Source organism: Puntigrus tetrazona, chromosome 13, assembly GCF_018831695.1.
Source record: "Puntigrus tetrazona isolate hp1 chromosome 13, ASM1883169v1, whole genome shotgun sequence".
Classification (NCBI taxonomy): Eukaryota; Metazoa; Chordata; class Actinopteri; order Cypriniformes; family Cyprinidae; genus Puntigrus; species Puntigrus tetrazona.
This window is the reverse complement of record NC_056711.1, coordinates 2,351,165-2,368,627: the sequence shown is the minus strand read 5'-3', so window position 1 is coordinate 2,368,627 and position 17,463 is coordinate 2,351,165. Positions and strand designations below refer to the sequence as shown.

General features: G+C 38.6%; 1 protein-coding gene across 11 annotated transcripts in view; it reads right to left on the bottom strand.

Annotated features, from left to right (window-relative positions):
- The window catches only part of nrxn1b (neurexin 1b), a 110,226-nt gene that overhangs the window by 56,104 nt on the left and 36,659 nt on the right, over positions 1 to 17,463 (bottom strand). For 8 of the 11 annotated variants that reach the window (XM_043255118.1, XM_043255120.1, XM_043255119.1 and 5 more), the window contains 3 exons: positions 14,170 to 14,553; positions 13,133 to 13,336; positions 11,675 to 11,701 (listed from right to left, as the gene is read on the bottom strand). In XM_043255118.1, the coding sequence (XP_043111053.1) occupies positions 11,675 to 11,701; positions 13,133 to 13,336; positions 14,170 to 14,553 (615 nt within the window). The remainder of the gene's footprint in view (positions 1 to 11,674; positions 11,702 to 13,132; positions 13,337 to 14,169; positions 14,554 to 17,463) is intronic. The other 3 variants (XM_043255121.1, XM_043255127.1, XM_043255128.1) reach the window with 1 other exon arrangement.

Below are 17,463 nucleotides of genomic sequence, written 5' to 3'. Positions count from 1 at the left end.
AAAGACTAATTCAATTTTTTGTATTACAGGCTGTTTAGCCTGGTAAGGTCAGTACATCTGGATATTTTGTCCACAAGCAATAGATAGGACTGACCTCTCAGCTCAAAGATATCCCTTCCAACCTTCATCCATGGTAGTTCTGGAACATCATGACTGATCAGAGGCTCTTTTTGTTGTGGCTGGAGTTGTTGATACAGCACACATTTCTCCACCATTTTCTCTATGTCTCGTGCCATTCCAGGCCAGGATTTTCTTGCTTTGGCCTTTGTTCGCTGGACACCTTAATGAGCTATGTGTAGCTTCTCTAGGATTACTTTTTTGAAAATTCTATTCTGCACACTAATTTTGTGTCGCATAGGCCAGTAGCTGTGTAGGTTGCGTCTTTTCTGTGGCCAGCCATTCTCTACCTTTTCACACAAATCTTGCAACACTTGGTCTGCTGACGTGGCCTCTTTTATTTGTTGAAGTGTGTGTGGACTCAGCACATTCGTGACCTCTAAGCCATGAACAAATTTCTCATCATTGAAGTCTTTGCTGTCATACAGCATATGCTGCAGTCATGCATGGGTTTGCACAGCTGTTTCTGCATGATGTTCTTGAGGGGCTTATGATCTCATTGCACCATCACTGCTTTGCCATATATGTACTGATGAAACTTCCTTGCTGGCAACTATTGCGAGCAACTCTTTCTCTATTTGAGCATTTCTTTGCTCAGTGTCGGTGAGTGCTCATGATGGACACAGGATAGCTCCCAAGCCATCTTTCAATGAGTCTGCCTGTATTGTTAGTGTTTTTTTGTGATCACAGAACCTCAGTACAGTTGCTTGTGTGAGAGCAAACTTCAAAGTCTCTACAGCAGTGCTGTGATGGGGATTCCACTGGCACACAGCATCCTTCCTCAGCAGCTGTCTCAGAGGTGCTGTGAGTAAAGCTTCATTCGGTATGTACTGTGTTATATACTACCAAGTAGACACTGCAGGCCTTGTTTATCCTTTGGAGGTGGCATCTCTGTGATCACCTTTGCCTTGTTGGGTCACTTTATGTGACAATGTGTGCCATGTAGTTCACAGTATTGACTTTGAACTGGATTTTATCACTATTTTGTCACCAAAAGTCTCTTCTGAAACACCTCACTTGCTGAATTGATGCCAAAGGGAACTATATTTTTTCTCAAGGTGAGTTGAAGGTGCATTGTTTTGAGGATGGTTCATCCAACTTAATTTGCCATTAACCATCTTTTTCATGGTGAAAATAGATTTTCCTGCTAGATTTCTACACACACACATACAGGAGTGGGAATGGAATAGTGCAGACTTTTAATGGCTTTGTTCAAATCACAAGGGTGATTTGGGAACTCACCTATCTCCATAAAGACTGGCAGATACGCTATGCTCTATTGCTTATGCTATAGATTGTCTCGTGCCAACATTGTTGTTGTATAAAATGCATCAACTGATCAAAAGATAATTGTTTGAGTGCTACAATGATAAATGTTTTGCAAGTTTTGGAGCTCATGCAGAAAGGAAATCGTCTGTATTGTTTGTTCTTCTCTTATTGATGAATTCATCATCTTCATATTCTCTAATGATCAATGAACTCCAAGAATAAAGCAATACTCAATGGATAATGATCAGATCAGCTAATCTCTTCTTAAACATACACGCAACTGACTGTGTGCTTAACTTCTGCTTGTGTCTTTATGCTAGGTTTTGGCACATCTTTTATAAACACTTCTGAAACTATTTCTGCCATTAGCCTCTTGGTACATGTGGTTTTGGGACTGGTCAAAAAAATATTCCTCCCCTTATAAATGTATTTATAATTTGCCTTTCTGGGAGAGTTAAGTGAGATTTTCACAGAACAGGGACCAATTGACTATATCCATAACCTATAACCTATAACCTATAACCATTGATCAGCCATGGACAAGGATGTGGTCACAACCAATTAAAGGAATAGTTAACCAAAAATGAACAAAAAGAAAATATCCTATAATTTATGTAATGAGGAGTCAGAAGCAGGCAGATCCGTTTGCAGTTTTATTAAATCAATTGGTGCCCTCCGGTGGTGATCAGAGAGAGTCAAAGAGGCCTGACTTATAAAAGAGACCCCTCCCTGCGAACGGCTGCAGACAATCTGAGCAGGTGGTCTGGGACTAGAGGTGAGGCAGTTGTGTTAAAAGAAGTCAGACCATTGCAGAATTTGTTTTGTCATCCAGGATATGCGAGGGTTGTGTTTTTTCAGCCTGGGCAAGCTGAGAATGACACGGATCTGGGGTGATTCGACGGCAAACAGTCTAATGGGTTTGATGTGAAAATGCCAGTCTAAAGCAGTATTTCAGGGTTGAGCGGTCGCCTGTCTAATGCTGCTACTGCCACTCAGGATTTATATGTAATGAGAGGAATCTGCTGCCCCTGAGTTTATCACAGCAATCGTGTCAATCCTCTTCTCCTCACTACTCAGAATGGTAGGAATTTCAAAGGAATTAGAATAACAGGATTCAGAACTCATTGCAGTAGAATTGGCATGTGGGACAGTTGGGACAGGAAGCTCTCAGATGCCCTGGTTCACCACAGTATAGGCACAGGTGATTGTGGATCTGTTTCTCCCTCTTCACCGACATTAGTTGAGTGTTATCAATCTGCATCGGTTCGGGGTCATGGTGAATCTGGGTGGCAGAATTAACTGAGGAGAGATGACGAGGACGTCACGAACACATCAGGTTGCCGATACAATAGTCAGCTCCATGAATTGCTCCAAAGTTTTCATCCTCATCACTGCAGGCCAGCTCAGACTAAAGCTTAACATTAAGTCCCTTGCAATAGAGCAGTTTGAGATGGTCGAGTGCGGAACGTGAGAGTGTATGGGAATGCGGTGCTGTTGCCCAGGCACCAACAATTCCCAGCTTGGTAATGGTGGTGAATAGTGGCCCGTATTTCGAAGCTCATATATCCATCATAAAACTAACCTATAGGCTTTCAGGCGGTTAACAATTCTCCTGAAGCAGATTGATGGGTTTTTAAAATAAAAATATATATATTTTTATAAAAAGAAATTCAAATCACTGAATTCTGGCAATGTATACAATTATACAATATTATACAATATAAACTCCTGCTTTACCAAAAATCTCCTGGTCTCTTCTTAAAAAGAAGCTAAAAAAGTTTCCAACAAAGCTCATCAGAGAATAGATTAATGAAGATAGAGCAATACTAAATGCAGGTAACAAATTGAAAGTTGAAAACGACAAGTTAAACTAAATTTCAGAGGAGTGCACTATAAGAGATGAAGAGCTTAAGTTTATGTCACAAGTCAGAGGTCAGCCAAGAAGTCATGACAACTCCACTGTCTTAAACATGCATATGGCCGTTGCTAGATGTCAGTGATTTGAATTTATAATTTTACAAATAGAAGACTTTTTGTTACAAGAACCCATCAATCTGCTTCAGAAGAAATGTGCAGTTGTATGATTTAGATTTACGATGGATATATGCGATTTATGAAGCTTCAAAATAATAGCCATTATCCACCACTGATCTCATGTTTGACTGTGTCATTTAGTTCAGGTGTGTGCCATTAATTAATTCAATTTGCTTTAGTATTTATAATGTAGTCTGTCCTGTGATCCTTGTCCAGTATTAAATGTATGTCTCTTTATGTGAGTCTTCTGCGTGTTCGTGGAATTATCCTCGCTATTGTGGATTTATCCTTCATCTATGTGCTGTGTTTGTAGACTAGACTTGTATTGTAGGCCAGCATCCAGTACAAAAACAAAATTACAAGAGCATCCATTACAATAGTTCTGCAAGGCAGGTATGACATCTCCATAACTGATAAAGGAAGCACCTTCTTGTTGATACAAGTCTTTTTGGAAACAGTTATGCCAGCAAGTACTATATCAATCAACCTAAGATACATTTTTTCTGGGTAACACTTTAGAACTGGTAACACTTGTTAACTATTAACTGCAACGTTTCCCTCAATAAGTTGAAAATTAATTTGCTTCTTATTAATAGTTAGTGCGGTAGTTGTTAGGGTTAGTTATTGGGGTTGTAGAATAAAGTCATGTAGAATAAGGCATTATTTACGTGCTTAATTAGCACTAATAAATGGCTAATCTAGTAATATGCATGCCAATAAGCAACTAATAGGTGTAACCATAAAATAAAGGGTTACCGTTTTCTCTTGGCAAAAAGACAAAGACAAAATGTAGTAAGGAAGGTGAATTGAAAAGGTAAAGTGCTAGAACTTAACTTATAATAAGATAATTTACATTATGCAGGATATTGACCTGACCGTGCAAGTTATCCTAGGTCCCAGAGCTCATTACAGCTTGCCCACTTAAGAAGAAACAGAGGAAGCACATTCTTTTCCTTCACCAAAATATGTACCCTTCACTGCACTTTTACTATGCATTAACTTGTCTGGGTTGCAATAATGAATTCAGAGAACAAATATAACAACTTACTCAAGCGGCAGACACTGAAACACATTGTTAGAAAACAATTGTAAAGGTGGCCGTAGGGCTGGGCAAAAAAACTGTATATTCATGAGCATCTCGTCAGTAAAGACTGTTCCTTTATTAGCAGTAATCTCAAGCTCCTGTTTTCAATTGTGAAACTGTGAATTAGTCTACTAATCAGGGAACCAGTTTTACTGACGAGATGCACTTTGAATATATAATACGATCTTTTTCCCAGCCCTAGGTGGCCATCAGTGTCTACCCAGAACATTGGACAGACTAATGTTGCGAAGATCACTGAACAAAACGCAACATATAAATGTTTTTGCCCCCATTTTTCATTAGCTCAATTCAATTTTCTATGTACACAAAATGACTATTTCTCTCAAATATTGTTCACAAATCTGTCTAAATCTGTGTTAGTGAGCACTTCTCCTTTGCCAGGATAATCCATCCATATCACAGATGTGGCATATTAAAATGCTGATTAGACATCGTGATTATTGCACACGTGTGTCTCACAATAAAAGGCCACTCTAAAATGTGCAGTTTTACAGCACAGCACAATGCCACTTCTTTAAGGGAGCGTGCGCCTGGCATGCTGACTGCAGGAATGTCCACCAGAGCTGTTGCCGGTGAATCGAATGTTCAGTTTTCAGCAGATTTCAGGAAGCTGGTCCCCAGCCTTCTCAAAAACAAAAGCGCATAATTTACTCTTGGGCTTACCAGTGCTAACAGACCTTTGACAGTCTCAAGTAAGATCAACAACCGTACTGGTATCTTGCCAACAACACTGGTCTAGGAGCAATGTTTACCCAAGAATCTGAAGGAGAGGAGCGTGCTCTTGCATCACACTTACTCAGAGAAGGGAAAGTTAAAATGTTCTCTGAACTTTTAGAGACTGTATATTTGCCCAGTATACAATTTCCTGAGGAAGTCAGAGACTCTGGTGGTAAGTCATAACTCTCTTTAGTCAGAATTCTGTCTACTCCAGTGCTTCTTCATCTCCAATGAAAATTCTGTTCGTTTCATAGCTGTAACCAAACACAAATTCATTTTAAGATCTAAGAACTTTCTCTCTATAGGCAGCAATGCAACTTATACATTCAAAGCCCAAAACGGTAGGAAAGATATTGGTTATATTATACTATATTATACTGTCAAGCATAATTTGCAAAACATGCAGTTTCACAATGTCAGGACTTGACACAATGTCAGCATTTTATGGTTGTATATTTAACAGAAAACATTATTTAAAACACCAAGCTCTTAACTTTAACTACGCTGTAAAAATTTTGAAGTCAAAATGCTTCTGATGCTACGTTTTATTAAACTGACTGTGAAAATGCATCAAATCCCACTTCAGCTGCTTCTGTTCATTCTGCAGTGAAGAAGATTTAGTTAATAATGATTTGATTGGTTAAAGCCTTGTACTGACCTATTATATTAGGTGAAATGATTACTAAAGTGTAAGAATTTCATATGAAAGATGGTGCACGCATTTAATACAGTTAGGGGACGAATGCCTTTCAAGCGAGAGGGAAGCAGAGCACTCATCTACAGAGCCAGCACAAACACAACTTATACTTCTTTATTGCCGGAACTTCATACGCTTAAAAAACGCTCGACTAGAGCGTATCAGACGAAGAAAGGAGGAAATTCAAACCATTCACATTTCAGCGAACAAAAATGTATACGATGTTATGTACAGCCAGTTCACAACAGGGAGCGTAAATCACTTAAATAGCCAGCCTTATTTACCTTCTCAAAGAGCACCGATGAATAGTTTCAAGAAACGAAACCAATAAAAGCTTAAGATTTGTGCGTTTTTCCCTCTATGTCTGTGTCAATGGAGCATAAATGTTAATATTTTGAGCTGCTGCACAACGGTCAAATACGTCTAGTCTAATGTTCACAAAAATATGTCAATACAGACTAATTGAAATTTTATTAGAGAACTCTGAAACTGAGCAAATGTGTCTTTAAATTTAAGATCACAAAGATGATGGAGAAACGGTCTCAGCTATGTCTCTATGTCTCTGTCCACTATGTCTCTTTTGCCAATGTGTATACAGTAGCAGCTAGTTGTTAAAGAGTCAGTTGATCCCAAAATCAAAATCATCATCATCATCATAATCATCATCATCATCACAGTTATTCCATTCCAAACCCCTAGGGCAATAGAAATGAGATATTTCTATTACTCCATTGACAGTTCACACACCTGCTATTTCAAAATTTTCATAAAAAGATTGTAAAACGAATCCATATGAATCGAACAATCTAGTCCAAATTTTCTTAGGAGACTCAATCATTTTAAATGAACAGATTGAATTTATGCTTTTACTCGCATATAAACATTAATCAGTACACACATCAGATAGTCGAAAAATAAGGTTTATTTTTGTGTTAGACATTAAGTTTGAGCTTCCACAAAAACTTACATATAATTAATGATAGTAAAAGTAAGCGTGTTTGGCGTGTTGCTCAGAACTCAGCAGAACCTTTCTGTATACAGTATGTTTAATTTAAAAGGCTAAATGGTAGAAAACAGATTGTTCTGATTTTTACATTCTATCTTTAATAGATAATTACAGTGAAGCATGCTGGAAGCTCTTGCAGAACACACCGATCTCCGGCTGGGCCTGACTCCCTGATGCCAAAATGCTAAATAAAGTAAGATTGTGTGCATTACGTTATTCTTTGACAAAGACCTGTCTCTGTATCGTTGTACAATTTAACAAAATGACACAGACAATTCTTTTTTAACAGCAAAAATATATATTTTACTATATATATTCACATGAGCATAATTGATGAATGAGACACTGATAAGGAGGCATCACACTATAAAACTGTTATGGAGCAGCAGATGAACATTATAAAAATGGTGCAAGATCTAAAATCAAACAATATTCTTGACATGAGTAACTTCTTAATGCTAAATTCTGAAAAAACGGAGGTGCTAATAATTGGACCTAAAAACCCCACATATAATAATCTAGAACACAGCCTATCACTTGATGGCTGCTCTGTTAATTCTTCATCATCAGTTAGGAACCTAGGTGTGCTGTTTGACCGCAATCTTTCCTTCAAAAACCATGTTTCTAGCATCTGTAAAACTGCGTTTTTCCATCTTAAAAATATATCTAAATTACAACCTATGCTTTCAACCTCTAATGCAGAAATATTAATTCATGCGTTTATGACCTCAAGGTTAGATTATTGCAATGCTTTATTGGGTGGTTGTTCTGCACGCTTAATAAACAAACTTCAGCTAGTCCAAAACGCAGCAGCCAGAGTCCTTACTAGAACTAGGAAGTATGATCATATTAGCCCGGTTCTGTCAACACTACACTGGCTCCCTATCAAACATCGAATAGATTTTAAAATCCTATTAATTACCTATAAAGCCCTGAATGGTTTATCTCCTCAATACTTGAGCGAGCTCTTATCACATTATAGTCCTGCACGTCCGCTGCGTTCTCAAAACTCTGGCCATTTGATAATACCTAGAATATCAAAATCAACTGCGGGACAACTGCACCTAAACTCTGGAACAATCTCCCTAACTCTGTTCGGGAAGCAGACACACTCTGTCAGTTTAAATCTAGATTAAAGACACATCTTTTTAACCTAGCCTACACATAACACACCAACACACTTTTATTACTCAAATCTGTTAAAGGATTTTTAGGCTGCATTACTTAGATTTGCTGGAACCGGGAACACTACTCCTACAATACGATGTACTTGTGACATCGTACAAAGAATGGCATCTACGCCAGTTTCTTTCTCAATCTGTTTTCACAGTTTGTATCCAGACTAGATGGTGGATCAGCACACAGAGATTATGTTCATCAGAGACCAGAACACCTAGATGCGCCCGTGGACAGATCACCAGATCCTGATGCACACACACACACACACACACACACACTCACTCACTCACTCACTAAGGAATTTACACTATCTGACACAGCTGTGTTTAAAATTGAACAGGAGGTTAAGTGCTGGGCGTCTGGTCAGAGGAGAAATGGCCCCAAGTCAGTCTGGTTTCTACCAAGGTTTTTTTTTCTCCATTTTGTATGGATGGGGTTTTGGTTCCTCTGTCTTGCTTTGTTGGGGACACTTAACTTCTAGTGATTATTGTCGAATTGATTATAGAGACAAAAATACCAAATTGTTCAATCTCGTCATTATACATCCCTATCATTGTATTCTTCTTCCTTATACTGTACAGTGCTTTGATGCAACCTATGTTGTTAAAAGCGCTATATAAAAAAAAAGGATTGATTGATTGATTGACATCACATAATCTAATCATTTAAGTCCACTTAAAGACATAAGGGCATTAAAAAATGCATAAAAAGGTTCTTGAACTCAGTACAGTCTTGATTTTAGTTCTATCCCTAACCAAACAGACACTTTTGCAAATTTCAACTAATCCTTAATGATAATTATTATTCATGTGTGTGAAGTTTAGGGTTGAAATGAAAATGTGTCCAAACAGAGTTTCCTACTCATGGTTTAAGAGGAAATTCCAGTCAGTAAAAACCAGCTTTGGAGTGGAAATGGCCCTCAAATGGTAGTTAGCAGTCTCTATATATGATGCATATGATGTCAAGATTCTGATTAGACAATCAGTCAGTTACAAAGAGGGCTCATATGATAAAGTGGACACAAGGAATACTATGTCTAGACACGATGTTGACTAGTTGTTTTGGAACAGTCTAAATCCCTCTCGGAGCGAGCAAGAGGTGTAGGACCAGTGGGGTTACACATGACAGGAACATGTGGTGACAATCAGGTTGTGTTAATTAGATGAGATTTTCCAATATGCATAAAACACGGTGTCACGTTCTCCGGACTTTGTTATTGTTTTCATCGTGTGCCATGTGTTCAGTTTGACCCACTTTAGTTAATTGTCTATCGTCTTCAGCTGTGTCTTGTTAATTGTAGACATTCACCTGGTGTATTTAAGTCCTGTGTTTTCAGTTCCGTTTGTCCGATCTTGTCTTTATGTTCGTCTGGTTTTGTTGTTCTGCCTGCCTGCCTGAATATCGTTTATTTAACCTGAGTGGATTAAAGCCTTTTTATTTTCATTTATACTCATTGCCTGCTCTCGTGCTTACCACACCCGTGACACACGGCTGCTTAAGTATGGCCCTAAGCTTAATCAGAGACTCTTGTACAAACTAACCAGTTTTTACACATGGCTTGTTTCTTTTTAGAGAAAGTTCATAAACCTTGTTTATATGGGTAGTTCTAATCAAGCTATATCGTTAGGTATTTAGATTTTACCATCACTCACACTCAAGCATGATTGACAGATGAATTAACATCTTTGCTACAATTCCCATGAATTAGAAAGTTAACTATCCAAGTATTAATAGAAGATATTTGTTGTTGAAATTATGACAGTAGCACACACAAAGATAGTAGCCGTTCCACGCTCTGGGACGGTTAGCATGTGCATGTTAGCATGTTACCATCCTGTAAGGGAGAAATGCCTTGCTGCAAAGGAAAGATTGAGAGATGCAAATGTGGCAGGGAGACATCTCTTAATGGCTTAATGGGGTGAAATATCTATGAAGGATTGCTCCCATGATGAGCCACAAATGGACCAAAGCCAACAGTGCAACAGGTAATAATCGTCAGCCTCCTGTGCATTTAATTTATTTAAAAAAAAATGGCAAGTAATGCATGGCAGTCAACCTTTATGGATGAAATTTGTGTAAGTAAACAGGATTCCACTGGAGGCCCTGTTTTCATACACAGACCATTTGGGTCATAAAATCAAAGATGCAGTCTAGAAGGCACAACATCTTCACATCTGTCCATCTACAGGTTATGGAGATGTGTATTAACCTTGTTAAAGCAACATTGAATCATTTATGTACCACGCTCAAAACCCATTTGGGCTTTCATACTTGTACAAACCAACTCAACAAGAACAGGATCAGAATCTTTAAAAGAACAGTGTGATCACAACGCAGTATGTTGACTTATATGAGGTGAGATAATATAGTTACACTCCAAACTTAAAATGACGTTTAAAACCAGGTTAGAATGTCTTAACAAATCATTAGATGCCACCAAGTCAACTCCTCACTCAAGATACCATCCTTGACTGACTTCTTAAAACATTACTCCAGGCTCAACCACAAAACCAAACAATCTCCATTCAATGAACAATATTTTAATACAGTTTATGGTCCAAGAAGCTGCAAGGATCTTATCCGCCTTTCTCTATTTACTAACCTGCGTGTGACTACTGTTTTGACAGACTAAATGTGCAAATGTAATGTAGATGTTTTTAGGTTTTAAGTTTCTCCTCCTGCATTATGAGGACAAGCAGCAGTAAGTGATTTGTTCTCTGCTGAGTTCCTGCCAGTCTTGTTACTGTGCTAACAACTAGCAATGTCCCAGATCCTGTGAAGAGGGCCCTTATTAAGTCCTCTACAGCAGTGGTTCACAGCTGTGTTCCTGGGAACCCACTGATCTGCATATTGTTTATGTCTTATCTGTATGAATGTTTTGTTACATTCTTGACTTAGATCATCAGCTCGCTAAGATAGATCTTTAACACCGTGTGTCACATTATAGAGACATACAGGCAGGGTTAAATTAGTTTAAAAATTATATAACATAACATGATAAATCATAGCATTTTGCAAGGAGCTTATTGAAAATAATTAGTTAAATAATTTATAATCTGCTCCTGTAATCATATAATATATAAAAGTTGTGTTCAGTTCAGTTGGAAACAGGAAATAAGCCCATTTTGAAATATAGATAGGACAGGGACAGATATAGAGACATAAAATATTCCCTGGATCTTTTGACATATATATATATAAACTACTTGCAGATTAATTTTCTGAGCTCTAAAATTCCTCCCCCTTACAATAAAAAACATTTGCATAATGCATAATGATTTATCTACATGATAGGCTGTGGTTTGTATCAGAACACATCCACAATAACAATACTCCTCAATCCTTCCATAACCAGTGAGATGTCAGACACCATAACTGACGAGTTCTGGAAACACTGCACCAAAACAAAGCTTTGATCATGTTTTGTGCTTAAAACATAACTAGCATTATAAGAACATCTAATTATAAGAATCTAAAACAAAAAAGCACAGGTAGCAAACATTTAACCATAGTAAATGGAAGGTATGAAAGAAGAGAAAGTGTCACTTACTCGAGGTACAGTTTATCCTGTCACAGTCTAGATGGGGAAGAATAAATGACATGTAAATTCAGCCTTCAAAGTAATATCTGCAGACATTGAAGCACATAACCCTCTTCTCTGGGGACAGACACACTGCTTGTGCATTATTTTGAATTTTATTTTACTTTCATCAAATGGTCAGTTAAAGGGTTTTAACCCTTATTTGTTCTGTGACAATGACTAGTAAATTACTTAGTAATCCACATTTCTTTGTTATTGGCTGCTCACCCAAACTTTTCAGACCGTAAGATTGAAGCAGGGTCTCAGCCTAGTGTGCCATCAACCTCAGCAGAGAAGGGGCCGCACACAGTCAAAGACCAGAGCTGGCTCATCATGTGAGGAAATGCTCTCACACTGTTATTACTAAACTAAACCAAACTTTGACTTCTGTTATAGCAGACGTTTTGGTTGAACTATACAAATTCTAAAGCTCTGGCATACATGAAGTTCTTCATTCTTTGCTCAGAGGTAAAATGAAGTTTGAAAACCTGAGTTGTATTGTTGCGTATATTTGAGCACCTTCCACAGTACTGTTTTTTGATAAATTACAAGCATTTCTGTGTCCATGCTTACAGGTTAACAGCATTCACTTTGGGAGTGTGAACTGTGCAGATTGTATTAAAAAAGTGTCTGTGATTTTATAGTGATTCACACCCATATTTAAAAGCAGTTGTCGCTCATAAATGTTGTGTCTTCTCTGTTATGACTAAAACTTGGTATGTATTTGTTTGTATTTCATTGGCTCTGTGGAACAACATTGTAGTCAAGAGGAGCCTGGTCCTGTTCCTGGATAATTACCTTCCTGCAGAATTCATCTCAGATTTTCATTCACTGGTTCAGGTGTGTTTGAACAGGATTGGAGCAAAATTTTGCAGTGAGGCTGATCTCCAGGAACAGGATTGGGCATACCTTCTCTAGCCTGACGTGCACCTCTGAAACCAGCCTGCAAACAGCCATGTAGGTCACAGCATAGTGCCTACAGTCTAGGTCAGACACAGCGGTATAAATCAGCCTTACACATGGTAAAAACCTGTGGAGAACTAAAGTGCACAGCTTTTCCCTTTGAGTATATTAATCAAAGTGAAAACGAGAGTGCACACAGTTTTCATGCTCTGAGAAATTGCTGGTTTTCAAACAGGAAGAGCAACAAAGAGGGCTGTTACGCAACACAGAGCATTCCCCTTTAACACAGAGCACAGCTGAGGTGTTTGAGTGTGTACGGAGAGCTGCAGACTCCGAGCATTGAAGGGCTCTGAGCGTGTCCACCGCAAAGACAACCGTGGTTTTGAATGTGGCGTGTTTTGAAGAGGGGTTTAAGTGCATGAAAGCATAGACAGCAAAGAAAGGTCATGTTAAAAGTTCATTTCTGGCTATATATGAAGTACATTTGGTCACAGGTGTGTGATAGCGTGTGTTTAGCACTGATACCTAGATTAACCGTGAGTCGGACTCGACTTGTGTCCAGCTCCAAACGGAGGGTGTCTGCGGAGTCTCGAGAAGTGGTCGCCATGAGAACGCCATATGCCCTCTGGGAGCGGAACCGTAGCGAGACATCTTCAGCCTCTGTATGCACAGCTACAGATAAATGGACCTTCATGAACTTACTGCCATCGTAACTGAGAATGGTGGCATCTGCAGATGAGAGATAAAAGGTATATCGATGTCATTAAAAACTTTTCTCGTTTTTATATAAATTTAAGCTTTATTTTAAATAAATAAAATACATTTCTAAGCAAAAGTACTTAATCAGGCTATCATGTAAGTTTAATTCTGGTAACACTTTATATTGAAGGTCCCTTTTGAACCTTCTGTTGATTATAAGTAACTATGCACCTATGTGTCATTTAACTTTCATTAGAGAATAAGTAGACTATATCAATTCATACACTAAACATACAAAAGGTAAAGGGGGAGGTGTTGCTACAAGTTATAGCAATATTTTCAGTATTTCTCAGAGGGTAGGGTTTAACTCGTTCCCTGCCATTAACAAGATATCTTGTCAATTAGATTACAAAGTTTTTACTGCAACCCCTGTTATAGGTGTATTACGGTAAGGAAAGCCTTAGCGCATGTCCTAAATGAGTTTTCTGGGTCTATACGGCTTGAAAAAATGATAAGCGGAATGATCAGATCTTTAATTATGTCGTGGATAGATCAATAACTCAGCAATATAAATATGTATGTGTGGGTGTGCGTTATCTATATATAAATAGAGTAACTTTTTTCGTCATCATAACAAGAACGCTGGGTAATAGAAGGCAGCAGACCAGTGCAAGAATGTCAGATACTGGGGTGGACATTGGGAGTCTGACAGACTGGCTTCGAAGGCAAAATAGATTAAAGTGTAGCCGACATGGATGTCAGGATCCTGGCTTCATCTTAATGAAACTGCAATATAATGCAACGTTTCTGCAATATTTAAGAAATATGAAATGATAAGCATTTAAAACAAATGTCAGTCTCACCTCTCTCACAGGAGAGACCAAGATTTCCCGTCCCGGAGCAGTCACATACATAACGGTTCCACCCTTCCCTGCAGATTCCATTGTTTTGGCAGGGGTTACTGAGACACTGCTTAGGAGCATCTTTACTGCAGGAGGTCTTTACGCCTGCTGCTTTCTGCACCTCAGCTATGCGGCGGATGTCTTTGCTCTGACCACTGATGAAGAAGTCACGGATGCAGCCTACATAACCATAGTTGAGCAAAGCAGTCCACACTTCAGTAGGAAACACCATATCAGCTTTATTCTCTGGCAGCCCTCCTAGATAAAGGCTATCATCCAGGTCAAGAATCTCGCTGTTTCCTGGGGCTTGGTACGGTGTGCGAATTGTGTTGATAGAGATGGTACCTGGAATTCAACAAAGCCAGAGAAACATGTGAAACTGTGCAAAGTAAATCCTCTTATGTATTAGAAAAAATAAAGTACAAAAAAATGCCTGATAACACTTCCTGTAAATACTTATTGAATGTATTTACAGTTCTAAACCAATTTAATACACAACCTCATTGTTAGGTAAGTAAAATTAGGGTTAATGTGTAAATAAATAAATACATACATAGATACAAGAAAGGTTACATACCACCACCTCATCAATGATTGTTTCAAATCTTATAGAGACTAAAAGTATATGAAAATATATGAGTGGATGTGCCATTGTGTCACTTTGGGATGCTCATATTGACCATTTGCTGAATGGTTAACGAAAAACACATATTTAATAAACTTAAGGGGCCCTTGTTGACACATTCAACCCCATGTAAAAATTTCGCTGAGCAAGTTAAAAGCAGTACTATGTAGGACCATTTCGACAGAAAGAGTGACAAAATATGTGGTATTAATAAATGCAATAGAAGTACAAATACATTGCAATATCACTTGCAAAGCAAATACCCACAAGCATTGTCATGAAGGACAACAAACTTTGTCCTCTATGTTATCAGAGAGAAGACGTGATGCACAGCGAAGAAGAATCATAAAATAAATTTTGCCCATCAGTGGTAAAGGTTTCCAAAAGCTCCAATGAGATCAATTTAAAAAAATCTATTTGAGATGTACAATTACCAACAGAGTTGAAACCTGTTTTGATGCACATAAAACAACTTAATAGCAGAAAATCTTCAGCCCTTAAGACTGACTGCTGGACGGCACTCACAACAGAAAACTACATAACAATAATGAGCACTTTCAAATGAATTCAACTGTCCTACTAACACAGAGTATGCCAAGCAGACATACAGCCGAGAACCTCACACCTAAACAAACTGACACAGTGGAGACTTGGGGACTTACTGGGAAAGCATTGCCATATGTTCATCATAATGCACGCTCAGGTCACTGTAAATAGTGGATTTAATGTGTTTGTGTATTGGGTTATCATTGCAGCTGGATGGCCTGTCTGGCACTTTTACCGCTGCAAGGAACATGAATGCAATGCATTGAAACTTGTGCATTGAGCACCAGCTCATTCAGTCGTAAAACGAGGTGGAACAAAGGCGGGCTGTTACAGCTGTTCTGTCTGACTGAATGGTAACAAAGCTGCAAGATGCTAGAATCCTCAAGATGTCAGATAATGGCAGAGATTGTGGCAGTGTTGGAAACTGTAAAATGTGCAACCTTTATAATATCAACAGATTAAAAACGTGTCAGTTTCCATTAAGTGTAATCACCTGTGTAACAGACTCGATCTGTTACATATGTGTAACAGTAGCTGCCTTTTACATCTACATAATTACAAACTGTAATTATAGGCTGTTACATAACTTACATAAGTACAATGGCTATAGCTAAGTACCTAATTCGGTAAATACTCTGTTGTCACCAAGCCAGCAGAGGGAGCTCTTACCTCTGGGTGATCTGCGATCACTCCCTCTGCTGCTACTTCCTGTCTGAGGACTATAAATACTGTTGTAGGCTGCAGGTTGCATTGTTCGCCTGTTTGATTGTTCGGATTGCTATTGGATTATTGTTTCTGGTTTCCCTGGTTTTGACCCTGCCTGTCTTCTGTTATTCTGATTGTTTGCTGCCTGACCTGACCTTCTCCTGTTCTTGGATTTTGTTATTGCCTTGCCTCTGATACTCCTGTTTGCCGTGTTTGACGCCTGCCTGTTTTGACCATGCCTTTGTTTAATAAAAGCCTGCACATGGATCCGCACGCCTCAGACCCCTCATTCGTGACATCTGTATTATTACACCTTAAAATAAAGTGTTACCTTATTATTATTATTATTATTAACATTTTGTATTTTTATGTATGCGTTTTTATTGGGTCATTGTATTTTACATTATCCACACCGCAAATGTTAAGTCTCGTGATCCATGTGGCGCCAGAGACAAGGCTGGCAGCAGAAGTATGTGGACTTTTTAGGCTAATGACTGATACAGGTCTTCATCCACTTGGTAACCCTTGTGGAGAGTTGAATGAAGTGTTCAAAGCCCACTGCATCATCACAGTCAGCAGCTGGAATACAGAACTTTAAATCAAGTTGATCTCTTACAGGTGAGTCATTTGCCTTATGGCTAAATAATTTTGCTGATGAAAACTGGGTGTCAAAGCTGGCTTGGCTCCCTACCATATCATTTGATGACAATTCTTTACGAGCAGTGAAAGTATAAACAATATCTTTTCATGTCCGATGGAAAGACTGCTGCAGCTACATTTCAAGAGCTAGTAAGAACTGTAGAAGGTAGCTCCTACAGTCCTCCGCCAAGCCAGAGTAGGGTGCTGGATTGACCATAGCACTGAATGAGCTAAGGTTCTGGGTGTGATGAGTGGAAGAGGATATTCACCAAGTCTTGAAATGTATCTGATAGTGATGTTCCTTCAGGGTTTACTTTGGTCTGGCCTTCTGAGGATATCAGACTTAGGACTTTCTATAGTTTTCTATATATATATCCCCTAATCTGTTTCTGTAGTTTCTCATTAATTCTTAGATTATATAAGTATTATATGCATATTCATTAAACCCTGCATTGTTTGGGCACATTTGAATTTATATGATTGTTATGTGGTCTCCTGTGTTTCTCCGGACATCTCCTGAGCATTTTGAATTGTGAATAAAGATTTTGTTTCTTCTTCATCATCATTGTGTGCCTCGTTACAGTTAGCCTCCTCTGCCTGGAGCAAGAACATTGCTCCGTTGAACACCATAGGAGGGATTTCTTTTTAAAATCTTGGATACCTGATGCTCTACCTAGGCAGCTGCCTGACAATGTGAAGGCTAAGCTGTTTGAAAAAGGTCCTTGAGTGAGCTTCGGCAC